Source organism: Marmota flaviventris, chromosome 6 (assembly GCF_047511675.1).
Source record: "Marmota flaviventris isolate mMarFla1 chromosome 6, mMarFla1.hap1, whole genome shotgun sequence".
Taxonomy (NCBI): domain Eukaryota; kingdom Metazoa; phylum Chordata; class Mammalia; order Rodentia; family Sciuridae; genus Marmota; species Marmota flaviventris.
Window position 1 is genome coordinate 31485847 of NC_092503.1, and position 27696 is coordinate 31513542.

A 27696-nucleotide genomic window follows, 5' to 3' on the forward strand; every position below is an offset into this window, starting at 1 on the left:
ATGACTACTACTCAGTTTCTGGCTTATGCGGCAATTTCGGTTTTCTGTGTTTTAAAAGTCAACTCCTTGGATACTTTTATCGCAGCTGTTTATGAACATGCAGTGAGACTGCCTGATGACCCCCTAACCTTAGTGTCTCCTGAAGAAGCATTGGCATTCATGAACAGGAATATTGATGTTTTGGAAGGAGCGATCACGTTAGCTGCAAATCAGGTACCATCTCTGCCATCTCTCCAGTGTGCTAGATTCTATGAGAAAGATAGGGTCCCAGGGGAGAGATGTTGTCAGGGTCAGTTACAATTTTGGGTGATGTATGTATCAGGATAGCCAAGATCCTTTGTTTTACAGTTAGAATCTCACTTTACTCTCAAAATCAACAGAGTAAGGACACTCTTACACTCCCAACAAAGAGAGCAAAGCTAAGAAAGGAATGGTTTGGTCATCATTAAGAAATAGCAGACCTTTGAGGAACTTGCTATAAATTTAACATATTCTTTTTTTTCTGCTACAGACGGGCGTGGAGGATAGATGGGTCAGGGAACAGGTACTATCAGAGTATTCATGGCCTCAGTGTCCTCTTGTGTCCTTAAGAGTTTGCAGGTTTTCAGGTAAATTTATAATCTGAAAACATGATTCAAGTTAACAAATGACTTGCAAGTGTGTATTATATACTACATGCTTCATTCTAATTATAGGATAAAAGTATATGTATTATTGAACAGTAAGTCCTGGAGTTAAATGAAGACGTAAGTTTGAAGCAAAGCACATGCAGTTTAAATGTGTGGTTTGGACAAATAAGATTTAAATAAGATATTCATAGGTCAGGTATAGATCAGAAATAAGTGAGGAAGTTTATAGGCACATACATACTATACCATCTGTTGATGTATATATATTTTTTAAAATATATTTTTAGTTGTTGATAGACCTTTATTTATTTATATGTGGTGCTAAGAATCGAACCCATTTGCCTCACATGTGCCAGGCAAGTGTGCTACTGCTGAGCCCCAGTATATTCTTATGTATATTAAAACATGAGGTTATCAGGAGATCTGATGCTCTTTCTCAATTAGTCCAATTATTTCTTTTAAGATCACAGCGACCTTCAAGGTGACCCTCCAATTCAAAAGTGCTCATGTTAGCTCAGGCAGTATTTCTAACCTTAGCACAATTCAGGTAACTGTTGTGTGACTCTCTTCCTTCATAGGAGCAGGAATCCGGTTTTCAGGGTGCCATGCAGGGGAAAGCTAGAGCAGAAGATAAAGTAAACAAAGAATTTGAGTTATAAATCAATCCTGGCACAGTAGTCACAATAATTGTCCAAAGTTCAGGGAGGAATTGATTTCAGGAGAGGTAGTTATATAATTCATGACTGCAGAGAATGGTCTGGAAAAATTATTAACATCTTTGAGAGAATGAAAAAACTATCTAGAACAGCAATGGCAGGATTAGAAGATTAAAGAATTTGGGAAAAGAAAACAAATTAGATCAATGTAGAAAACAAACAAGTAAGATTGAAAGGGGAAGAAAAGACCCAAATGGATGTTAGCCATTCAGTTTCTCTTGCATCTCTACCCCTTGCAATTTTTCCCTATTTGAGAAATGTTTTAATTAACTATATATTTTTTTAAACAGGGAGCACATATAATTGTGACTCCAGAAGATGGTATTTATGGTTACAATTTCAGCAGGGAATCTATTTACCCATACTTGGAGGATATCCCAGACCCTCAAGTGAACTGGATCCCCTGTAATAATCCTAACAGGTAAAGAAAGAGAATGTGAAAAAGTCAATCATGAACATCAACTTCTTTTGCCTGGGAAAACTTTGCATAGATGTGTTGTGAACTCTACGCTTCAAAATACTTTGTTTTTCATTATTATGGATGTATTGATCAGAAATGTGAATTGTGAAATCACAGAAATTAGTGTTAGAAAATGGCTTAGAAATCATCACATTTCAGCCAGATGTGGTGGCACACAATGTAATGTCAGTGACTTGGGAGGCTGAGGAAGGAGGTATTTAGGGGGTGAAACAAGACCCAAATCTTAGTCTCTAAATTCTTGCCTGTGAAAAGAAAAATATTTTCCTGTGCACGTTTGTAATTTGAAACTGTATGAGCAGATCACAAAAGAGAGGCATGTGTCCATTTGGAATGAATGAGTTTCCTATTTCATTGGTCAAATAGTTGATGAGGCTAATGTGTTAAAACCCTTAAAGCTTAGGCTGATTTTTAAAATTGATTTTTAGTAAATAAATAAATAATAAATAACAGTGGAATGCATTACAATTCTTATTACACATATACAGTGTTAGGGTCTATAAACAATTCAAGATGGCGCCTGGCATTTTGCCAGAGGGAGTGGTTTGTGAAGTAACGTCAGCGAGACATTAAGTGTGGAGATTTCTTATTGGTTAACTGCTATATCTAGTTTATGTTAATTAAGATAAGCTGTGTGTAACGTATATGTACCCCTCCTGTCCTACAATAAACGGCTCCCACTCCTGCTGTATCAGTGTACACAAGTTGCTCGTCACCCCCTGGTTATTTTGCTGCAGCCGGACTGCAGCAATACAGCACAATTTTTCATATCTCTGGTTGTATATAAAGTATGTTAACAACCCAATTTTTGTTTTCATACATGTACTTTGGATAATGATGTCCATCACATTCCACCACCCTTGCTAATCCCTTGCCCCCTTCCTTTCCCTCCCATCCCTCTGCCCTATCTAGAATTCATCTATTCCTCCCATGCTCCCCCTCCCTAGCCCACTATGAGTCAGCCTTCTTATATCAGAGAAAACATTCAGCATTTGTTTTTATGGGATTGGCTAACTTCACTTAACATTATCTTCTCCAATGCCCTCCATCTACCTGCAAATGCCATGATTTTATTCTCTTTTATTGCTGAGTAAAATTCCATTGTGTATGTATGCCACATTTTAGTTATACATGAAAATAGAATATATTTTGACAAATTATACATACATGGAGTACAACTCCCCATTTTTCTGGTTGTATAGGCTGATTTTAACCTAGGAGGTGATCTAGCAGAATTGTGCATATTGCTTAAATCTGGAATAGACTAAAGAAACATTAAAATAGCACTTTTAATATTAATGTAGAAAGCCAATATTTTACATACCTGGGAGAATCATGTTAGTGAAAACACTTCTTTCTGAATGCACCATGGCTAACATTGTTTTAGGAATTCCTGTTTTGAATCAGCTCTCAAAACCACACAAACCAAATACTATAGCTACTGATAAAGTCACCTTGATTTTGACAAAGTTCAGTACTACTTATCTTAATCAATCACTTTATTCTCATTCCATTGTATCATAATTATTTCTTATATAACCATCTCCCATGCCAGACCTTCAGTGTCTTAAAGACCAGAATTCTATTATTACTTTCATTATGAATTGAATTGATTTTGCTTCTGAATGGCATTTCCCTTCTCTATGAGTTTGACTACTCTAGGAATTTTACATAATGGAATCATATAGTATTTGTCTTTTTGTGATTGGCTGATTTTACTTAATGTTCTCAATCATCCTTGTTGAATTTCTGTTTTTTTTTAAAGGCTGAATGATGTCTGCATGCATGTGTGTGTGTGTGTGTGTGTGTGTGTGTGTGTGTGCACGCCATATTTTGCTTATTTATTCATCCATAGACCCTTTCTTGTTTTGCTCTATGAACATGGGTATATGAACATATCTTTGATATCTTTCTATTTTAACACTTTTGGGTTTATATTCCAAAATGAAATTGGAATAGTTTTTTTTTATAATTTTTTTGAGAAACTAATAAACTGCTTTCTATAATGGCAGGTACTTTACCACCAGTATGCAGGGTTCCAATTTTTCCACATTCTCACAAACTCTTGCTATTATTATTAATTATTATTTACTGGTAGTAGCCATCCTGATGGGGTGTAAAGTTGGTATGTCTTTGTGGTTTCGATTTGCATTTCATTAATGATTAGTCATGCTGGGCATCTTTTCATGTGTTTATTGGTCATTTGTGCATTTTCTTTGGAGAAATATCTATTGAACCCTTTTGCTCATTTTTGAATCATTGTTGTTACTGTTGACTTTTAGGAGAGCTATATGTATTCTGGATATTAATATTAGTACATATTTTTCTTTGTACCTTGTAACTTTTTTTGACTTAAAGTCTATTTTGTCTGATAATAAGAATGGTGCTCCTTGATTTTTGATGGGATTATGTCATGATTAAATAAAATGTTATACGTGAAAAATGCTTTTAGTGGGCCAGATTTACTGAACATTGTATCTTAGTCTAGACTACATAAATGTGCTCAAAACATTTGCATTAACCTATGGTTGGGCAAAATCATCTAATATAAAGACTATTTTGTAATATAGTGTTGAATATCCCGTGTAATTTACTAAATACTGTACTGACAATAAAAAACAGAATGGTTGTGTGAGTATGCATTTGCACCATTGTAAATTGAGAAATTGTATGACTACACATTATCGATAGTGGATCATCTGTATAGTCATCCTCATAACCATTTGCATAAAATATCTTTTTCCATCCTTTCACTTTCAACCTATTTATTTCTTTGGAGTTAAAGGAACTTGGGGACAGCGTGGAGTTGAATTATATTTTTTTGAAGTTTCATTCTGTCAATCTGATATTTTATTGGAGAGTTTAATGCATTTACATATAATGTGATTAAAGACAAGGAGGGACTTATCTCTTTCAATTTGGTGTTTTCTGTGTCATTTTGTTTTCAGTATCCCTTATAGCTTTTTGTTTCTCATTTCCTGCATTACTGTTTTATTTTGTATTCAGTTGATTTTTATGATACATTTAAATTCCCTTCTCATTTTCTTTTGTGTCTATCTGTACCTGTTTTCTTTGTAGTTGCCATAGGGATTATATTTAGCATCATAAGGTTATAATACTCTAATTTGAATTTATTTAACTTCAAGAACATAAAAATTGCTCTTATACATATCTGTCTTTTTCTATTTCAGTTATTAACTTCACATATTTCTGTCATCATACATTGTGTGCCCCAAAACATACTCATAATTTTTAATTATTAATTTTTAATTTTAACACATTTCTACCACTGAGCTACATTCTCCGGCCTTGATGTTGTAATCCACTGCCTCAGTCTCCTGAGCAGCTGGGATTATAGGTGTGTACCACCATGCCATCAAGACAACTGTTTTAAAGTCTTTTTCTAGTAGGTCTGACTCTGATCTTTTTCAGGGGTAGTTTCTCTTGGTTTATTGTGTTTGTTTTTGGTATTTTTATTTTCTTCTTCTTCATTATTACAGACCTTTGTTGAGGATCAGCTTGAAGTATAAACATAAGATCTTCTCAGTCTCTTCTATACCTGTGCCTTTTCCTGAGTTTGGGTGGCAACTTTCTAAATTCCCATATATGTTGGTCTGATTCTGTTTGTCTTAGTTCTTAACTGTATGGCTCCTAAAAAAGGGAAAAATGAAAGGAGATTTGAGAAGGCCCTTTGAATACCTTGGCAGTCACTTTGGTCCTAGAGGAAGCAGTTGCATCCATGAGTTGAATGCATGTATATGTGCGCAACAATGCTGCTTGCCTCTGTGTCTGTAACTCCATACTCTGAAGCAACCAGGACTGATCAGAAAACATATCCCTGATCCTAGAGGACTGAGTTTTAATGTTCACCCTGATCCTGCAAGCTGCCTGCAAACTTCTCCAGGAACACACTTGCAGCATCCTATCACAGGGCTTGGAGTGGGATGGGAAACCACTGCTGAGCTTAGGGGGGAAATTGACTAAAATTAAGCACCATTTACCTTCCAAACTTCCACTGGAAGTTGCAGTCTTTGAATGGAGTTCAGAGTTTCAAACTACTGTATTAGATGGTTTCTACCAGTGTAGTTGTTATCTAGTTGGGTAGTTAGATCCCTGGTGCTTTCTGCTTTCTACTCCACCATCTTTCCAGGATCCTCCTTGTTACAAGTTTTGGTTCACTCATTCAAAATATTTTGTAATGCTTCTTTGCTGCTGTCAGGCATGGGTTCAATATTCAGGGTATGCAGGTCTTTGCCTCAATTATCTATAGGATACTACAGACATTGAAAGATGAACACATAAATGGACATGTGATTATAGGTTATAATCCATGCTGTGAAAAAAAAATACATGGCTTGGAGTTTTACACTGGAGTAGTTTTCTACAGCCAAATTTTCTCTAAACCCTTTTCTTGTCTAAATATGTCTCTTCTACCTATTGATATTAAGAACATTTTTGTATATATCAAATGATAGGTTCAGACAACTGTCATTCTGAATTTTTTTAAAAGCAAAATTAAGTTGAAAATATCATAAAAAACTAAACTTGATTAATTTTTTTTTCTTTCAATGAACATATACCAGATTTGGCTACAACCCAGTACAAGAAAGACTCAGCTGCCTGGCCAAGAATAACTCTATCTATGTGGTGGCAAATATAGGGGACAAGAAGTCATGCAATGCCAGTGAGCCCCAATGTCCTCCTGATGGTCGTTACCAATACAATACTAACGTGGTGTTTGATTCTCAGGGAAAACTGGTGGCACGCTACCATAAGGTAAATTTAATTTGCAAATAATTGAGTTATTTAATGCTTAATGAATTACAGTGAACAAGACAAAAACCCTCTTACTATTGATAATAAGTGTACATGGAAAGTAATGATTAGGTTTGGTAAGTTCTTATAATTTGCTGTACATTTGGGAGCACATGAGTTTGTTGTAGGTGTATGTGAGAGTCAGCAGGAGTTACCTACATTGAAATATAAGGTTAATTTTTAGGCTTTGTTCTTTTAAAGATCTGCCCTCTTGATGAGTCAAAGAATGAAAAACTCCTTATCAGATAAACTCGGTCTTGACAATGGACAAAATAAAGCTCTTGGCTCACAGGCAATAGTTAAGTGTTCTTGGCAAACAGAGATGATCTATTTTACTTCTTTACCTTGTGAAATTCAAGATGGTCTTTGCAGATGAGAATACACATACAAATAGCTGTAATGGGAAGATGGAGCCAAAGGCTCTATTTCACTGGAGTGGCCTCAGGTTCTCCAAAGCACTACTCTTCCCATGAAGGCAGCCATGATAGGTGAAACTGGCAATGTTAAATTGATGTGAGCTTGCATTTTTTCAGGTACACTGATGTCCAGGCCCACATCTTAAAAGAATTTCATTTCCCTTCATCTTCTGTTTTTCACAGCAAAACCTTTTCATGGGTGAAGACCAATTCAATGCACCCAAAGAGCCTGAGATGGTGACATTTAACACAACCTTTGGAAAGTTTGGCATTTTCACTTGCTTTGATATTCTCTTCCATGATCCTGCTGTTGCCCTGGTGAAAGATCTCCACGTGGACACCATACTCTTCCCAACAGCTTGGATGAATGTCCTGCCACATTTGTCAGCGGTTGAGTTCCACTCAGCTTGGGCTATGGGCATGGGAGTCAATTTCCTTGCATCTAATTTACATAACCCCTCAAATAGAATGACAGGTAACATGTGCTCTTTAAGATATATAGGCTTTGAATTCTACCAATAAGTATGCAAATTATAATACACCAAAAAACATATCGAAAAGATTTTTAAACTTGATATAATCAGAAAAACGAAAATTGTTTTTTGAACACTAACATGACTAACATTTACTCCTTAATACAATTGTTTTCCAATTCTTAGATTTTGAACATTTAGCTGGTGACACACTTCAGGATCAATCTCAATCTAAACTGTTTTACAGATTTATTTTATTTTATTTATTTGATCTTATTTCCTGAATGCATGCATACTTTTTATTTTTTTTTCAAAATTCATCACTTCTACATCCTTCTTGATTTCTCATTTTCACATTTTATTGGATCCTCTCATCTCTGCCCCCTCATCAGTGTATTTTATTGAAATTAATTAAATACATAGGTTGGCTTGAACTGATGAGTTTAAAATGAGCATTATGAAACCTTTCTCCACTTTCCTAATTTAAATGGCATCTCCAACTGATTACTTTCAGGAAGTGGTATTTATGCACCTGATTTTCCTAGAGCATTTCATTATGATATGAAGACACCAGAGGGAAAACTTATCATCTCAACACTGGATTCCCACCCATCCCATTCCATAGTGAATTGGTCTTCTTACGCCAGCAGTATACATGCATTCCCAACAGGAAACCAAGAATTCAAGGGCACTGTCTTTTTTGATGAATTCACCTTTGTGGAGCTCACAGAAATTGCAGGAAATTACACAGTTTGTCAGAAAGAGCTCTGCTGTCATTTAAGCTACGAGATGTCTGAAAAGAGATCAGATGAAGTTTATGCCTTAGGAGCATTTGATGGACTGCACGTTGTTGAAGGGCGCTATTACCTACAGGTAATTTTTGGTGTCAGAAATTGCAACGTCAAATACAAACACTCAGGTAAATTTAAGTGTAAGATAAACAGTGAATGATTTCTTAGTATTGTTTAAGTATGTTTCATTTTTTTGAACAGATATTTTCTAAAAATAATTCTTTATTGGAAATTCAAATTTGGTTGGGCAGTCTCACTTTATTTTTTAAATCTTGCAATTTTAGTTGTCAGTACAATTTTAAATAGATCGGATCAAAGTAGAACATTATTTGTAGTGCCAACATTAAAAATTATTCAGATTGCAGATAAAAATGGATAATTAAATACTTATGATATATCCTACCTGAACAAATTTAGACATTTTCCCTATATGTTCACTTATCCTATCCTGTTTATAACAAAGTTGACTTTTAAGTATGTACTGGAAACAGATGAAGCTGTTGTCTGAGATTTTTCAGTAGAATGGTTTATTCCTTCAAAAATCAGATATTTCACAATCCTCAACATTTAAAAAAGAGGGGCTATTATAATTTGGTAAGATGGAATCCCAAAGAACAAGTGACCTCTATGTTCCTCTCATTCTGCTCTTTTATTTCTTGGTCTGGCCCCCATCCTATCTCACTCAAATTATTGCAATAGTCTTCTAACACAGCTTTCTGTAGACAGTCTCAGATCCATTCACTCCATTTTCCGTGCTACAATCACAAAAATTATAAAATGCCATTTCTGATTTTATTACTCTCCTGCTTAAAATTCCTCACTGACTACAAATTGACAACTAAGTTCCCAAGCAGAACAGACTCTCAGTCTTGATGTTCGGTCCTTTCTGTTTCTCTATCCTCTTCTTTCACTTGTACCCACATGTGCCTTAAGCTTCTGTAATATGAAGACATTTTCCCATCTCCAATTTGAAAAGTGTGTGGGGCCTTTGTGCATTTGCAGTTTATTTCCTTTGTCTGTGGTGACCCACATCTAATAATTTCTCATAGAACATTCCTGTTGTTATCTCCACTAAGAAATTTTACCTGACACTTCTGTAGTACCACAGCCATGCCCCAGCTGGGTTGGGTACCTCTTTCATGTCCTCCCAGAACACCCTATGCTTAACTTATCAAAGTCACATCATGTCATATTATTCACATACTTGTTTGAGACTGAGCCCCTGAATGCTGGAACTACGCCTATTGCAAACATTTTATTTACTCTGCCATTGGTGCTATACCAGTGATTATTCATTTTCATAAACATTTATTGAGTTCCTACCATATACTGGGTACGTATTCATTGCTAATTATAGGAAGATGAATAATATTGACCTGCCTTTGAGGAATTTAGTCTCTTGGTAGAGGAGAAACACATGTGTCTTTTGTAGTTTTTTATTTTAAAAAATATTATTTTAAAACAAGCATTCTTTTGTTCATTTTGTGCACCAAACACTGGAGCACTTCTCTACTTCTCTACTTCTCTGTATAGTCTCCTTTGCAATGTCATTCTCTCTTGCACAGCTTATCCTCCAGTTTCTCAAAAACAGTGTTTCTAAATCTAATATTTCTTAAGCATCAGACCCATACAGTCAATAAATATTTAGAAAACTGAACTCAGTGGTTAATTTAATGTGGAACAGGAATGTACTTCATACATTCAATAGCCTCTCTGGTGGTTACAGTTGAGTGGCCCATAAATTCATGACCAGCAGATCCCTAACTGCATATTATGGAGTACATTATAGTAATACAATACAAGTACACAATATGCATTAATCATATTGGGTAATAAGCATTTCCACCTCTTCAATCATTTATCATTTTTATATATTGGAAATTTCATAGTCTTCTTTCCTAGTTATTTTTTAATATATTATAGGTTGTTCTGCCCAATGGTTACCCTACTTTGCTAAAGAAAAACCAGGAGTGATCCCTTTAATTAGTGTTGTAAGTACCTCTCATTGAATTTCAGGACATACATTTGGATAGATAACTGCAGTGCAGGTTTACAGGTGAGAGAACATAGAAGGCACACCTTGCTGTAGAAGTGCTAAGGAGCTGAACTTAGTCTAATTAGGGATCCAGGGAAGTTTCTAGAGATGATGCTAGTATCCATGTAAAGAAGAGTGGGAGGGAATTCTCAGTGGAGTGAAGTGCATGAATAAGGAATTGGATGTGTGAAAAAGCAGGGTGTGTAGAAAGAGCAAGGTATTTGCTGTTACCAAGGAATAATAGGAGAAGCAAGAATAGGTGGGGGAAATCCTTGAAGGAATATCACATCCTGAAAGATTGAACCTGACACATTTAATAGCAATTCATCTCTTCTTTTGTTTCCTTTACTTTCTGTGGTGTTGGAGAACAAACCTGAACCTCAGCACTGGGTAGGGCAAGTGCTCTATCATTGAGCTACATATCCAGCCCCTCCATGGCACACTTTTATTCTGTAGGTGTTGGTCAGCTCTTGGAAGGTGTTCAGCAAAGAAATAAAATGGTCAGATCTACTTGGAGTAGATTTTTTTGGCATACTCTGCACAATGAAACTAAGATAAAAAAAAAGATGAGATAGATTATTAAAATAGTTTTTTTTAAAAAATTCCTGAACCAAGGTTATGTTAGTAGGAATAAGGAAAAAGTATACAGTCGATAAATATTTAGAAAACTGAACTCAATGGTTAATTTAATGTGAAACAGGAAAGTGGAATGATGGGTCTAGAAAACTACTGGTTTCTGGAAATAGTGGCTGGGTGGTTGTGATGCTTCTGACAGATCAGGATGCAAGAGGAGCAGATTGGATGGAAATGGGAAGATGCTGAGTTCAGTTAGGGATCTGCTGGTCTTGAAGTTATTATGGGCCACTCAACTGTAACCACCAGCGAGGCTATTGAATGTATGGGTCTGATGCTTAGGAAATATTAGATTTAGAAACACTGTTTTTGAGAAACAGGAGAAGCCCTGCAAGAGAGAATGACTTTACAAAGGAGACTATACAGAGAAGTACTCAAAAATACTAAACAAATGGAGCTTTCTGAAGCTCCAGTGTTTGGGGCACAGAATGAACAAAAAAAATAGGAACTTGCAGATAAGATTGAGCAATGAAAGAGAATTAAAAAAAAAAAAAAAAAAACAAAAAAAAAACCTCTAATGGATACCAAGGATGTAGAAACTCTTCAAAGTGGGAAACTGTGAGGCATATTTGTGTTCTATTTTTACAGATGGGCATTAATAGGTACAGTCTTGATGGAATTTTCTCTGTTCGTAATGAGAGTAAAGGACAGATTATAGTGGTTGAGAAGTTAAAGGGTAGTAAGGATATAGAGAAGGAGGGTGAATAATTTTACTTCAGAAAGAAACCTTGTCTGAGAAACTAGTCAGGAGCTGAACAGAGACTTATGGTCAGGGAAAAAAATTTTTTTTCTTCTAGTAGATGAGAAAGCCTTGATTATCTGTATAGGTCTAAGGCAGAGAACAGCAAAAGATGAAAATACAGGAGGAACCAATACTCCTAATCAGTTCTTTAAGGTTCTAGAGGAAAGGGAAAAAATAGTATTGTGAATATAAGTATAAAATGTCCAACAATTGAAAATGAGATGAACAAACTATATTATAGAATAATATTTATTGCCATGTATTATATAGTATATTAACATATTAAGTTAGATATGAAGCATATATATGGTACTGTATAGTCATATAAAATTTAAAAAATAGTGGGGGTTTTTTTTGTGTGTGATGTATTTTTAAAGTAAAAAGCCAGCTACCATGTAAGACAGCAGTCTCTCAACTCTCCGTCTTCCCTTTCAGTCTTGTTCTATCTTTCTGCCTCTCTCAGTCTCAGGTTCATTCAAGGAGAGAATCAGGAAGTGCCCTCTTTTTTCAAATTTTTAAAATTTTACTTTGCCATATATCACAGCAGAATGCATTACAATTCATATTACACATATAGAATATGATTTTTCATCTCTCTGGTTGTATACAAAGTATATTCACACCATTCATATCTTCATACATGTACTTAGGGTAATGATTTCATCTCAGTCCACTGTCTTTTCTACTCTCATGTCCCCTCCCTTCTTGTCCCTGCCCTTTGCCCAATCTAGAGTTCATCTAATCTTCCCATGCTCCTCCTCCCAACTCCACTATGAATGCCATGATTTTATTCTCTTTTATTGCTGAGTAATATTCCAGTGTGTATATATATACCCCATTTTCATTATCTATTCATCTACTGAAGGGCATATAGGTTGGTTCCACAGTTTAGCTTCTGTGTATTGTGCTGCTATAAACATTGATGTGGCTGTGTTCCTGTAGTATGGTGTTTTTAAGTCCTTTGGGTATAGACTGAGGAGTGGAATAGCTGGGTCAAATGGTGGTTCCATTTTTAATTTTCCAAGGAATCTCCGTACTGCTTTCCATGTTGGCTGCACCAATTTGCAGTCCGACCAGCAATGTATGAGTGTGCCTTTTTCCACACATTCTCGCCAACACTTATTGTTGTTTGTATTCTTAATAGCTGCCATTCTGACTGGAGTAAGATGAAATCAGAGTAGTTTTGATTTGTATTTCTCTAATTGCTGGAGATGTTGAACATTTTTTCACATATATGTTGATTATATATCATCTTCTGAGAAGTGTCTCTTCAGTTCCTTGGCCCATTTATTAATTGGGTTATTTGGGTTTTTTTTTTTTTTTTTTTTTTTTTTTTTTGTGTGTGTGTGTGTATGTGTGTTTAGCTTTTTGAGTTCTTTATATACCCTAGAAATAAGTGCTCTATCTGATGTGTGAGTGGTAAAAATTTGTTCCCAAGATGTAGGCTCTCTATTCACCTTACAGATTGTTTCTTTTGCTGAGAAGAAACTTTTTAGTTTGAGTCCATCCCATTTATTGATTTTTTAATTTATAATTCTTGCACTATAGGAGTCTTATTAAGGAAGTAGGGCCCTAATCTGACATGATGGAGATTTGGGCGTACTTTTTCTTCTATTAGGCGCAGGGTCTCTGGTTTAATTCCTAGGTCCTTGATCCATTTTGATTTGAGTTTTGTGCATGGTGAGAGATAGGGGTTTAATTTCATTTTGTTGCATATTGATTTCCAGCACCATTTGTTGAAGAGGCTATCTTTTCTCCAATGTATGTTTTTGGAGCCTTTTCCTAATATAACTGTAATTATGTGGGTTAGTCTCTGTGTATTCTTTTCTGTACCATTGGTCTACCCATATATTTTGCTGCCAATACCATGATGTTTTTGCTACTATTGCTCTGTAGTATTGTTTTTTTTTTTTGTTTGTTTTTTTTAAAGATAGAGTGAGAGAGGGAGGGAGAGAGAGAGAGAGAGAATTTTAATATTTATTTTTTAGTTTTTGGCGGACACAACATCTTTGTTTATATGTGGTGCTGAGGATCGAAACCGGGCCGCACGCATGCCAGGCGAGCGCGCTACCGCTTGAGCCACATCCCCAGCCCTGTAGTATTGTTTAAGGTCTGGTATAGCGATGCCACTTGCTTCACTCTCCTTGCTAAGGATTGCTTTGGCTATTCTGGGTCTCTTATTTTTCCAGATGAATTTCATGACTGCCTTTTCTATTTCTATGAGGAATGTCATTGGGATTTTGATTGGATTTGCATTGAATCTTTATAATGCTTTTGATAGAATGGTAATTTTGACAATATTAATGCTGCCTATCCAAGAACAAGGGAGATCTTTCCATCTTCTAAGGTCTTCTTTCATTTCTTTCTTTAGTGTTCTGTAGTTTTTGTTGTAGAGGTCTCTCACCTCTTTTGTTAGGTTGATTCCCAAGTATTTTATTTTATTGAGGCTATTGCAAATGGGATAGTTTTCCCCATTTGCCTTTCAGAGGATTTGTCACTGATAAACAGAAAATGCCTTTGATTTATCGGTGTTGATTTAATATACTGCTGCTTTTCTCAATTCATTTTCTAGTTCTGAAAGCTTTGTGGTGGAATGTTTTGGGTCTTCTAGGTATAGCATCATATTGTCAACAAATAGTGGTAATTTGAGTTCTTCTTTTCCTATCTGAATCCCTTTAATTTCTTTTTTCTGTCTAATTGCTCTGGCCAGTGTTTCAAAAACTATGTTAAATAGAAGTGGTGAAAGAAGGCATCCCTGTCTTGTTGCAGTTTTTAGAGGGAATACTTCAAATTTTTCTCCATTTAGAATGATGTTGGCCTGGAGCTTAGCATAGATAGCTTTTATGATGTTCAGATATTCTCCTGTAATCCCTAGATTTTTAGTGTTTTGAACATGAAAAGGTGCTGTATTTTATCAAATGCTTTTTCTGCATCTATTGAGATGATCATATGGATCTTATCTTTTAGTCAATTGATGTGATGAATTACATTTATTGATTTCCATATGTTGAACCGACATTGTATCCCTGGGATGAATTTCACTTGATCATGGTGCACTATCTTTTTGATATGTTTTTGTATTTGATTTGCCAGAATTTTTTGAGAATTGTTGCATCTGTGTTCATTAGAGATATTGGTCTGAGTTTTCTTTCTTTGATGTGTCTTTGCCTGGTTTTGGAATCAGGGTGATATTGGCCTCATAGAATGAGTTTGGAAGTGCTCCCTCTTTTTCTATTTCCTAAAATAAATTAAAGAGTATTCATATTAGTTCAGCTTTAAATGTCTTGTAGAAATTGGCTGTGTATCCATCATGCCCTGGGCTTTTCTTGGTTGTTAGGCTTCTGATGACATCTTCTATTTCATTGCTTGAAATTGATCTTTTTGAATTATGTATATCATCCTGGTTTAATTTGGGCAAGTCATATGACTCTAGAAATTTGTCAATGCCTTCAATATTTTCTATTTTATTGGAGTACAAGTTTTCAAAATAATTTCTAATTATCTTCTGTATTTATGTAATGTCTGTTGGGATATTTCCTTTTTCATCATGTATGTTAGTAATTTCAGTTTTCTCTCTCCTTTTCTTCATTAGCATGGGTAAGTTTTGTCAATTCTATTTATCTTTTTGAAGAACCAACTTTTTGTTTTTTCAACTTATTTTGGTTTTATTGATTTTATCTCTGATTTTAATTATTTCCTGTCTTCTGCTTTTGGTGTTGATTTGTTTTTTCCTTTTCTAGGGCTTTGAGATTTAGTGTTAAGTCATTTATCTGTTGGCTTTTTTTCCTTTTAAGGAATGAACTCCATGCAATGAATTTTACTCTTAGTGCTGCCTTCATAGTGTCCCAGAGATTTCAATATGTTGTATCAGTGTTCTCATTTACCTCTAAGAATTTTTTAACCTTGTCCTTGATGTCTTTTGCAACCCATTGTTCATTCAGTACCATATTATGTAGTTTCCAGGTGTTGGAGTAGCTTTTATGTTTTATTTTGTCATTGATTTCTAATTTCATTCCATTATGATCTGATAAAATGCAGAGTACTATCTCTACTTTTTTGTATTTGCTAAGAGTTGTTTTGTGGCATAATATATGGTCTATTTTAGAGAAGGATCCATGGGCTGTTGAGAAGAAAGTATATTCGCTTGTTGAAGGATGAAATATTCTATATATGTCAGTTAAGTCTAAGTTATTGGTTTTATTATTGAGTTCTATAGTTTCTTTTTTCAACTTATGTTTGAAAGATCTATCCAGTTGTGAAAGAGGTGTGTTAAAGTCACCCAAAATTATTGTGTTGTGGTCAATTTGACTCTTGAATTGAGAAGAATTTGTTTCATGAACAGAGATGCTCCCTTATTTGGGGCATATATATTTATAATTGTCATATTTTGTTGGTGTCTGGTTCTGTTGAGCAGTATGAAATGTCCTTCTTTATCCCTTTTGGTTAACTTTAACTTGAAGTCTACTTTATTTGATATGAGGATGGAAATCCCTGCTTGCTTTTGCAGTCCGTGTGAGTGGTATGATTTTTTCCCAACCTTTCACCTTCAGTCTGTGGATGTCTTTTCCTATGAGATGAGTCCCCTGAAGGTAGCATATTGTGGGTCTTCTTTAAAATCCAATCTGCTAGTCTATGTCTTTTGATTGGTGAGTTTAGGCCATTAACATTCAGGGTTATTATTGAGACATGATTTGTATTCCCAGCCATTTTTGTTATTTAACTTGACTTGGTTGCTCATTTGATTACTTTTTCCTTTTGTGTAGTACCTCCCTCTGTTGATTGTCATTGTTGTTTTTTATTTCCTCTTCATGGAATATTTTGCTAAGGATATTCTGTAGTGCAGGTTTTCTAGCTGTAAATTCTTTTAACTTTTGTTTTTCATTGAAGGTTTTTATTTCTTTATCAAATCTAAAGTGTAATTTTGCTGGATATAAGATTCTTGGTTGGCATCCATTTTCTTTCAGGGCTTAATATATGTTTTCCCAGGATCTTGTAGCTTTCAGGGTCTGGTTTGAAAAACCTGTACATTATCTAATTGTTCTCCAACTATATGTAATCTGGTTCCTTTCTCTCGTGGCTTTTAATATTCTCTCCTTATTCTGTATGTTAGGTATTTTCGTTATAATGCATCTTGGTGTGGATCTGTTGTGATTTTGTACATTTGGTGTTCTGTAAGCCTCTTGAATTTGGTTTTCCAATTCATTCTTCATGTTTGGAAAATTTTCTGATATTATTTTATTGAATAAATTGTTCATTTTTTGGTTTGGAACTCTATGCTTTCTTCTATCCCAATAATTCTTAAATTTGGTCTTTTATGCTATCCCATATTTCTTGAATGTTCTGCTTATGATTTCTTACTATTTTCACTGTGTGGTATACATTCTTTTCAAGATTATACATTTTGTCTTCATTGTCTGAGGTCCTGTCTTCCAAGTGGTCTAATCTGTTGGTAATGCTTTTAATTTGAACTTTTAATTTGGTTTATTTTCTTTCATTTTAAGGATTTCTGTTTGTTTGTTTTTAGAACCTCTATCTCCCCATTGAAGTAATATTTTGCTTCCTGTATTTATTTATGTAGCTCTTTGTCAAGATCATCTTTTGCTGCCTGTATTTGCTCTCTTATGTCATCCTTTAATTCACAGAACTTTTTAATTATGTACATCCTGAACTCCTTCTTTGTAATTTCTTGTGTTATTCTGGCCATGGATTCTAATAATGTGGTATTTTGATTTATTTGGTGCACTTTCTTACCTTGTCTTTTCATATTTCTTTTATGTCTTCCCTTCTAGTACTGTGAATCTGAGGCATTACCATTTTTACCCTACAGGCTTATAGTGTCTCAGTGGGGCTCCAATACTTATCCTTTGAGGTGAAGGACAATGTTAACAAATTCCAATATAATCAATATACAGCCTTAGAAACAATTAGTTGCTATAAATATGTTTACAGTTGGGTCACAATGTACAGAAATGGTGAATTCAATTATTATCTACAATATAATCAGTAGGTTTGTAAAAGTGTTTACAGTTTCTGATGGTAGACAAAGAATGGGGAGCAATATGTAGGATGATATGCTGAGGAGGTAGGAGGTGAGGTTATAGAGTTATTGTATCTTAGGAAGTGTGGAAGAGAAATGTAAAGAAGAAGGTTAGTAATTATCATGGATAGCTAGGAAGCACTAATAACAACATTTTTTAAAGTGAAAAAAAAAAGAAGAAGGTTAGTAGAAGAGAATGGAGAGGAAGTAATTTTGGGTAGACAAGAAAGAAGGAAGACAGTATAGTACATAAAACAAACACAGATATATATTCAGAAAAAAAAAGTTAAAATAGTAAAAATTGGTGGGGGAAAAAACAAGAATATACAACACAACTGTAATATACTATTCAGAAGTCCCAGACCTCAAAATCCTAATTCATGCAAAGTACTTGGTTTCACATGTGTTGGGGGTATGAATGTGGGATAATAGGAAAGAAGAAGAAAAAAAAGAAAAAAAAATCTCAAAGAAACAAGGCTTGATTTGGTTGAAGATCAGTATCTTTCCTGCTTCCCCTTTCATCCAATAGGTGGGGTCATCTGTTGTTAGCTGGTATCTCTGCCCTCAGGGTGGTGAAGGTAACCAAGGTGTCACTGTGCCAGGTTAGCAGCTGCTGGGGATGGGGGGGGGGGAGATGCCAAATGTTTTCTTTGATATAAGGAGAGTAACTAAGAACAGAGTAGGGACGAAGAGCATGAGAAGAAGATTAACACTAAACAGGGATGAGAGGTGGGAGGGAAAGGGAGAGAGAAGGGAAATTGCATGGAAATGGAAGGAGACCCTCAGGGTTATACAAAAGTACATACAAGAGGAAGTGAGGGGAAAGGCAAAAATAATACAAGGGGGAGAAATGAATGAGAGTAGAGGGGGTAGAGAGAGAAGAGGGGAGGGGAGGGGAGAGGAGGGGGGATAGTAGAGGATAGGAAAGGCAGCAGAACACAACAGACACTAGTATGGCAATATGTAAATCAATGGATGTGTAACTGATGTGATTCTGCAATCTGTATATGGGGTAAAAATGGGAGTTCATAACCCACTTGAATCAAAGCGTGAAATATGATATATCAAGAAATATGTAATGTTTTGAACAACCAACAATAACAAAAAAAAAAAAAAAAAGAAAAGAAACTGGGTACCTGCCAAGGCAGAGTTACAAACTGGGAGTTGCTCCCACTAAAGATGGTGATGATGGTGCTCCAAGATGGAGGCATCTGCTTTCAGTGATGGGGTGTCAGTTGGGATGGGGGTATCCCAGTGATAGCGTTGGACATGGACAATGTGTTCAGAGAGAGCTCCGTGGCATGCAGTGTGTGGTTTCAGCTGTGTGAAGAGCCTATGTGAAGTTCTTTGGTGCAGGCAGGCCAAGGCACCGCTTGTAGGGGACTATCTCTGTTGCTGCAGAGTCCCAAGATGGAGGCCACTGGGGGAGCCCCACATTGGTAGATGAGGGTCCACACAGGAGTGGCGGCCAGAGTTCTTGCATGTGGGTAGCTGCTGGGTATCCTGCATAGAAGTGGCATCTGGGATTTCTGTTCAGGTGTGTGGCCAAAAGTTCTGCATGGGTGCTGATGCCTATGGTCCTGCTTGGGCACTTGGTAGTCCAGCATGGGCAAGTAGTTGGGAGACCTACTCTGACGTTGAGGCCTGGAGCCCTGCATGGGAATGGTGACTGTGATTCCTGAGAGGGATCAGGAATATCACTCATAGAGAAATAGTATTCTCACTGGTTGAGTCCCAGGTCACAGAGCGGCACAGAATGCTGCCTCCCTCTGGTCTATAATCTTGGATCATCAAGAAATCCCTTCTTAATGTTGGGTAGTGGGTTGGGTCTGTCAAGTAAAACCGAGCTCTCTGTTGTTATTGCTGGGTAGCTACCTCTGCTGGTACCACACATTTTGGAATTTGGAAATTTCTAATTTCACAAAGACTATGTCTTGTGAACATATAGCCAACGGAGTCTGGGACAATATCCAGCATCAAGCATATAAGTTTAGCTGTTGGAAAACATGGTAATATTCACCTTAAATAGCCTAAATAACTAGATTATAGAGTTTAATTAATTCCACTTTGGTTTTAATGCCAAATGGTTTATTAAAAAATTCTTATTTTCAAAAAATTTTGGATATTGGTGTTGAAGATAAGGAACTTTGGTATTGTGTGATATTGATATTCTTTCATAGTCTGCGATGCTATATTATGCTAGGAAAAAATCTCTGGTATTACTAAAAACTACTTCCTAACTAAGGGAAAGAAGAAAAAGACAAAGAGGTAAGCATGAAATAAACCCCCATATTGCCTCACAAATTTTCTATGTATTCTTTGGTAAATACACACAATTTCGTAAGACTTAAGGATGTGGGCAAAAAAGGAAGTGGTGGCATTCTAAAGAAGAATTCTAAAGTGGTAAAAGGTTGGATAAACGACTTGAAGAAGTCTTTGAAGGAAGAAAAGATTTGGAGCAGTTGCTAGAAAAGAGTGGGAGAGGGAGCAGCCTACATATTTTAAAGAATTATTGAGCAATTCAATGAAAAAGGAATAGGCAAATGAAAGAAATTAATTACCTTTACCAAGGGAGTTTTTCCTCTTTAAATTATTATCTGTACCCTCCCTCTATAACCTCCCTCCACTGTGACAGTCCTCCAAACCACCAACTTCTGGGGCTTTCGACTCTCCAACAGTGTAAGGAATTAGGGACCAAGAACTCTGCTAAAAACCAAAAATAAAATGCATAAGTTTGATTAGCAAATTGAGAATATAGATTTTGGTATCAGAATCCTGGGTGAGTGAGGTGAGTGAGGTGTGGCTTGGGAGCCTGAGGCAGGAGGAAGTTCAAAGTCAGCCTCAGTAGTTTAGCAAGGCCCTAAGCAACTTAGTGAGACCTTGTCTTAAAAAGAAAAATAAAGAGGACTGGGAATATGGTTCAGTGGTTCAGGACCCCTGGGTTTAATCCTCAGTACTTAAAAATAAAAAAATAAAAAAAAGGAGGAGAAAAAGAAGGAGAAGGAAGAATGGAAAAGAAAAAAATGAAGTAAAATCCTGGGTGATCTCTTGTAGCCACCTGGCTTCGAGCCAACCCTTCAACCTCCTTAAGTCTCTAGCTATTCACCTATAATATGTGGACTCACTGTCTTCAACCAAATTCTTATGCAATGCCTGCTATATTTAGGCACTTGCTAGAGGATGGGGATGTTAAGAAGAGTAAGAGGGCTGTAATCCCCATAAGCCTAAGGGGAGCCAGTCATTGCACAGAAAATAAAGAAAATTACTAGTTAGTTTTAGTTGTGACAAATGCTGCAAAGGAAAAGTACCTGCAAACTTAGAGTACACTACTGCGGAACCTCTCCTAGTCCTGCAAAAAGGATGATAAAACAGCATATTCTCTGGATCTTTCTTGGGTCTCTCAGCACCTTCTGCCTTTTGTCCTCATATGGTGTTTTTTTTCTGAGATAATTCTTTATAGGGTTTTGAGGAAGTTTGATTTAATAAATTCATGTTATGCATTAATATCAGCATGTAAAAAGTCCTTAATAAATGTTTATTTTATTAGTAGTATTGCCAATAAAAATAACCGCAACCTATCCTTTCCATCACCAGAGCAACACCACCAGGTTTCAATACCAACCACATTGCAAGTAGCTGCCTATTCAATTTCTTTCCTCCCTTAGTCCTTTTCATATGCCAGATGTCCTGTCCCTTTTTATTTCCTGGATTGGTTCTAGCCCTCCCTACCTCACTCATTTTAATCAAAGTAATTCATGGGCATAATTAAAAAGACACATAGCACTGGAGGTTTATGAAACTCTAGTTCACTTTTGAGTCTGCCTCCTCCCCCTTTCAGGGGGCAAATACTTGTCAATATTTTAGCTGTTGTTTTTTCTGGAATTTACTCTTCTCTATATTTCTATACACTACTGCTATGTTTTATTCATAAATTTTGTCCTAATTAAATGAAGGGATAAATTCTGTTATCCCTTCATTTCTTCCCATATCCAAGTCTTTCTATGTCTTACTTCCAAAATGATTATTTTTTCTTGTTGTTGTTTTGGTACTGGTGATTGAACCTGGGGCATTTAACCACTCAGTCACATCCCCAGCCCTTTTTGTAAAATTTTGAGACAGTGTCTTACTAAGTTGCTTAGGGCCTTGCTAAGTTGTTGAGGTTGGTCATGAACTTGTGATCCTCCTGCCTCAGCCTCCCAAGTTGCTGGGATATAGGCATCTGCCACTGCACCTGGCCATGTGGATTTATTCTCTTTTCTTTTTTCATTTATCTTCAAGAAAGTACTGCATGCACATAGTTAAGAAGATGAAGAGCACTAAAAAAATGTGATAAAACAATTGTGTCATCCATAATCCACCTAGCTCCCTTTTTCAGAGAGAAGTTGACTCATTTTTTTTATTACAATCCAATTCATGTTTCCTAATAGTACTTATGTTCTTTAAAATTCACCATTTTTAGCTATTATCTTTTATATTCTGCTCTGGTAGATGAACACTTAGCTTTGCTACATCATTCTACCTGCATCCCATTTGCCATCCTTCCACTATACTTTTATTTGCATTACTATGACTATGCAAATATTCAGAGGGAAGCGTTGGCTGCATATTATTTTCCTCTTTGTTTCTCCTGAAATTAATAATTGCATTGGAGCCGTCTCAGAGAAATGACTTTGCAAGGTGTTTGTGGGGAATGGCTGAGGGAGATGTTTCAAATATTCACTGTGATTCATTCATCTAATCCCTTTTAACCACATCTTTCATACCTCCCTGTAAAAACCATCTGCTTTATCTCTCTGAAAATAAATTCCCAAACTTTTACCAGAGTAGGGGAGGGACTGTGGCCTATCTTAGTATCTAAGGCATTCTTCACAACTTCCTACTAATTTTCCTTAATTTGGCCCCCACAACTTTATGCACACTTGAGTTACCTAGTACCTAGGTTCCAGTGATACAATCTATTGGGCATTCTGAAGTGAAGATGGTTGATTCTTGCCTTTCGCCACTGGCCAGTTTAGGATGTGGCTTTCAGAGGTCTGTTGAGTCAGTTAGTAACCACTTTTTGCATCAAATGCAGATTCTAAAGCTATACTATGGTCAGTCCTCCTGTTTTCTATCCTTACTTCCTTTTGTTTCTTTTAAAAAATTAATGTTGGTTTTATAGGATTTCAAAGGATTTTCTTGTTTTTAAAAAATTAGTGTTGTTTTTTTATAGGATTTTAAGGGAACAAAATAGAAGTGTGTTTTCATTCTCCCATACTTGAAAATTATTTGTCTCTCATCTTAACATGAAAGACACTTAACACTTGCTTTGAAGTGCTTGCCTTCTATCTGCCAAAATGCAAATTAGGGAGACCAGTTAGAGACTAATGCTTCAGTCAGGCAAGAAATGATATTGGTTTAGAAGATGCTGCAGATAGAGTTAAGTGACTGTGAATCCCCCTAGAGGGAATGTTCCCTCTGCATGGTGAAATGAGTTATATAGTTAGATTTTTACATTGAAATGACCATGTCATATAATGGGAGAAGAACTTAACTGACTTTTTCAGTCTGTGTTCGGAAATAAAAGACATGACATTTCTGGATTATGGAGGTTGTCTCTAGATCAACTTTGCAGCTCATTACAACCCTATTTTTTTTTTCATCATGTGAAATAAGCAATAAGAAGTTTCACTAGTGTTGAGATTAAATATTTTTAAAATATGGAACATTCTTGATAATTGAAAACATTGCTAACTTGAAGAATAAAGATATAGTTGTTCATGGTCAAATATTCGATTTTCGTATTATGTGGTTATCTGTTCAACAGCAAATTTCAGGAAGCACTGGAACCTAAAGTCCTTATCTTATTGATGGGTACATTAGCTATTCATTATTCAGAAATAAACATGGCAACTCTATGAAGAAACACATTATTTTTGCCAACTAAGGGGGCACAGTTATTTTTGAAGTACAGAGTATTTCAAATGACTTTCTTATGACTTTTTATTTTTAGTGCAGCTAGCATTAAACTAACCAATTCATTTAAAATTTTTTCTGCTTCTATATTAAAATGTGACTAACACGTAAGCATTGTGTGGTGTATAACATGATGTTTCAGCATTGTGCAATGATTAGAGAAAGCTAATTACATGTGCATCACGACTTCCTATAACCTCTTGATTTGCATTACTTCTCTAGATTTGTACTCTGCTGAAATGTGAAACCACTGACTTGCACACCTGTGGTGGTTCAGTTGACACAGCTTCCACTAGGTTTGAATCGTTCTCCCTCAGTGGCACTTTCGGAACCCAGTATGTCTTCCCTGAGGTATTGCTGAGTGACGTTCAGCTTGCACCTAAAGAATTTCAGGTAACAATCTTTGCTTGATATTGCCAATTAATTTCATGTAAGAGGAAGTACTTTTTGACCTCAAAACCCCCAAGTGCCTCCAAAAACCATAAAAGTCTCCATTTGAAAAAGGTATGGTTATTTGGGGGATCACGAAGGATACTGAGCGGGCTGATTTTCTTACCTGGAAGTTCTTAATGTAATAATGTGTGTCCTTGAAAAGAAATAAAGAAATCTCATTTGAGGAGTTCTAGGGAAAAAAACTGGACTATTTAAGCTCTGTTGATTAGGAAGAATATTCAACAAGAAGAGTGCAGGACCAGTCCTACCACAGGTCCCTTTGGATCTCTGGGGACTGATGGCCTAGGGAAGTTTAAGGGAATCTTTCCAGTTGTATGGGTCAAGATCTGGTGTGACAATAGGCAGAAAGGAAAGAAAAAAAGCTGAAGAAGAGAGAATTCATCAGTGGCTGGTGTTGGCAAGAAAGCAAAAATTTTAAAATTTATAAAAAATTGCTTGCTTTGCCAGTGTTCTTCTCAGCCACATTATTCCACTGATGCTTCCTATAGGTTCCCGTCTCACTTCCCTTTCTAGGCAGAAACAACTTCTAGGGTGAGGGAGGACCATACAGAGGCTAGGAGACTGTGATAAGTGGCAGGGGATGATTGATGTTCATTTCAAACCTCCCATGGGTCAATCACTACTGACAATTTGCAACAATCTTTATTTTGTTGGAGAGGACTAGATATGTCTCTTACATACTACCAAATCCATTGTTTTATGTTTATTAACTCACAAATACTTCCTCAGGTAAGTTAATTTTAACAAATTGAAATAGACATTTCAATAATAAATGAACGAGTGCCAATTTCATAGCTTCTATTTATTTTTGTTTAACAAACAACATTTCAAATATTTCTAAGGTTTCTTCTTATTTATTTATTTATTTATTTTTGTGGTGCTTGAGATTGAACCCAGGGCCTCACACATGCTGCACATGCACTCTACCAGGGAGCTATACCCCAGGCCTTCAAATATTTCTAAGGAAACAAAATTCAGCCAGTATTTTAAAAAATTATTTCTTTATTCAGTTGTACTGTATTTTAGAAGTGTTGTGGAATTATATGACTTAAAGGTTGACCTTGTGTACTATTCTGTTTTCATCAGGTGTCAAGTGATGGACGTTTGTTTAGCCTGAAGCCAACATCTGGACCTCTGTTAACGGTCACTCTCTTTGGGAGGGTGTACGAGAAGGATTTGGCATCAAATGGGTCACCTGACCTCTCAACATATTCAGTAAAAATAATGTTAGTAGTTATAAAACCTATTGTGTTCTCATTATGTTGGTAGAATATTTACATTTTCTCTTTTATTTGGGATAATCTTAAAAATAGCTTTTGCTAACAGTGGCCTCTGGTATAAGTAAATGACTAATATTTCTCTTTATTTAGACAAACACACACAGCAGATTATGTAAGATTAATATAATATCTATTAATATCTACCTATAAAATTTGTCTGTATTTAATTTTTGGTCTTTCTAGGAACTGGATTGTTTGTGCCAAATGAATATCATGAATGTTTTATGCAAAAGAAATAAAAATTATGTTTAAAAAACACAACAAGGGCTGGGGTTATAGCTCAGTGATAGAGCACTTGCCTAGCATGTGTGCGGCACTGGGTTCGATTCTCAGTACCACATATAAATAAAGGTCCATTGGCAACTAAAAAAAATATTTTAAAAAAACCAAACCCACAATAAAACCATTACAAAATTCACTTACAAGAAGTTTGAATCTCTTGCCACTTTTATTATAACATATCTCTTACTCAGTTCTGCTTAAGATTTTCAATGGTTTTATTTGTTTGCTGTGTTTATTATTTACATAAACATCAAATTTCAATTCTCTTATGGGCTAAATATGTCACCAAAAATTCATAAATTGAAGTCATTAACACCTCATATCTGAGAATGTGATTGTGTTTGTAAATATGGTCTTAAAAGAGGTAAAATGAGATCATTAAGGTGGACCCCAATCCAATATGACTCGTTTTCATATTAGAAGAGTCAATAAGGACACAGACATGCACAGGTGAAGACTGTGAACACCTGAAAACCAAGGAGAGCGTTAGGAGAAACCACACCTACCAACACATTGATCTTCAACTTCTAAGCCACAGAATCATAAGAAAGTAAATTTCTGTTGCTTAAATCACCCAGTCTGTGGTCGTTTGTTGTGGCAGTCCTACCACAATAATACGTCCCATCCTCCCTCTCTGCCTGTCCCCCACCATATGGTGCAAAATGGTGGGACGTAGGGGCAGAAAAGAAAGGCAGATAGGGCTTTGCATTACTTTGCTTGGGACACTGATCAAGGGACCTGCCTCCTCTCCAAACAGAGGGGGATGTGAGCTTTATTGATTTTATTTGCCTTAGTGGGCTAAAGCCTGGGCATTTTTCCATTAGTCAGAGGCATGATTCCAAGAGATGTTTCTTCTTTTGTGAGACTCAGATCACTGGGTGTGACAGGACTCAGATGTGAGCAGTGGAAACATGAAGGTAGCGGGATATTTCTATAAACTGGCCACTGCGCCTACCCTGACATGCTTTCTTTTAAAAAAACAATTTACCTGCAGCCCTGTCTGGCTTACATCAATAGAATGTTATATTCCTTTAATAATAACCTATTATCTGCTGAAGAAATGCAGGCCAGAAATGGCAATAAGAACAACAGAAATTATCTTTGGGAGATGTTTGTGATCCTTACAAAGACCAGGTTCCAGAATGCCAGGAGACAAGGATAATTCCTCTAATCATAAAATCTGTCAGAACAGGTTTCAATTAGAACTGGTCAGCATGGGACAAAATGACCTAGAGTTCCATCAGACATTTACTGTGTACAGCAGAGACTTGGAAGTCTAATGCAATCCTGTTGTCAGTCAAAAGTCAAGAGATGGACCTGGGGAGGATTCTCTGGAAACTTCCCTGGGACCCCCAGTAAAACTAGAGGGCAGAAGGGGCATGCTTTCATTATGGTTTAGATATTAGGTGCTCCCCTAAAGTTCATATGTGAGACAATGCAGAAAGTTTAGATGTGAAATGATTGGGTTATGAGAGTCTTAACTTAATCAGTGTGTTAATCCCTTGGTAGGAATTAACTGGGTGGTTACTGTAGGCAGTTAGGGAGTGGCTAAAGGAGGGGGGCGGTCCATTAGGGCATGCCTTTGTGGTTTATATTTTTTTTTCATGGTGAGGGGAGCTCACTCTCTCTCTTTCTTCTTCCTAGTGTGACATTCTGAAACAATTTTCTCTGCCGCACTGTTCTGCCATGATGTTCTACTTCACCTCAGGCCCAGAGCAATGGAGTTGGCCTTCTATGAACCGAGACCTCTTCTGTGTGCCCCCAAATAAGCCTTTTTTTTTTCCTCTCTTCTAAAACTATTCTTTTAGTCACAGTGGGAAAAAAAAAACACACAAACAAACAAACCAAAAAGCTGACTAAAACATCATACTTCTCGTCTCTGAGAGGACCGACAATGTCCCTTGAGTGTGTCCCCATTTTCCCATTTCCTATCCCTTCTAATAAACTTTGCTCCTCTTTTA

The 27696-nt window shown here is 36.2% G+C and overlaps 1 protein-coding gene across 2 annotated transcripts; it reads left to right on the forward strand.

Moving 5' to 3' along the window:
• Nucleotides 1-27696, forward strand: LOC114095295 (pantetheinase). 2 transcript variants are annotated; one of them, XM_027938488.2, is made up of 8 exons: nt 1-213; nt 1636-1766; nt 6407-6599; nt 7238-7529; nt 8042-8400; nt 23943-24113; nt 25260-25399; nt 27380-27696. In XM_027938488.2, the coding sequence occupies exons 1-8, from the start codon at nt 1-3 to the stop codon at nt 27390-27392; spliced, it is 1512 nt and encodes a 503-aa protein (XP_027794289.1). In that variant the 3' UTR covers nt 27393-27696. The 2 variants fall into 2 exon arrangements, with proteins under 2 accessions (XP_027794289.1, XP_027794288.2); XM_027938487.2 differs by lacking the exon at nt 27380-27696 and having other exon boundaries at nt 25260-25616.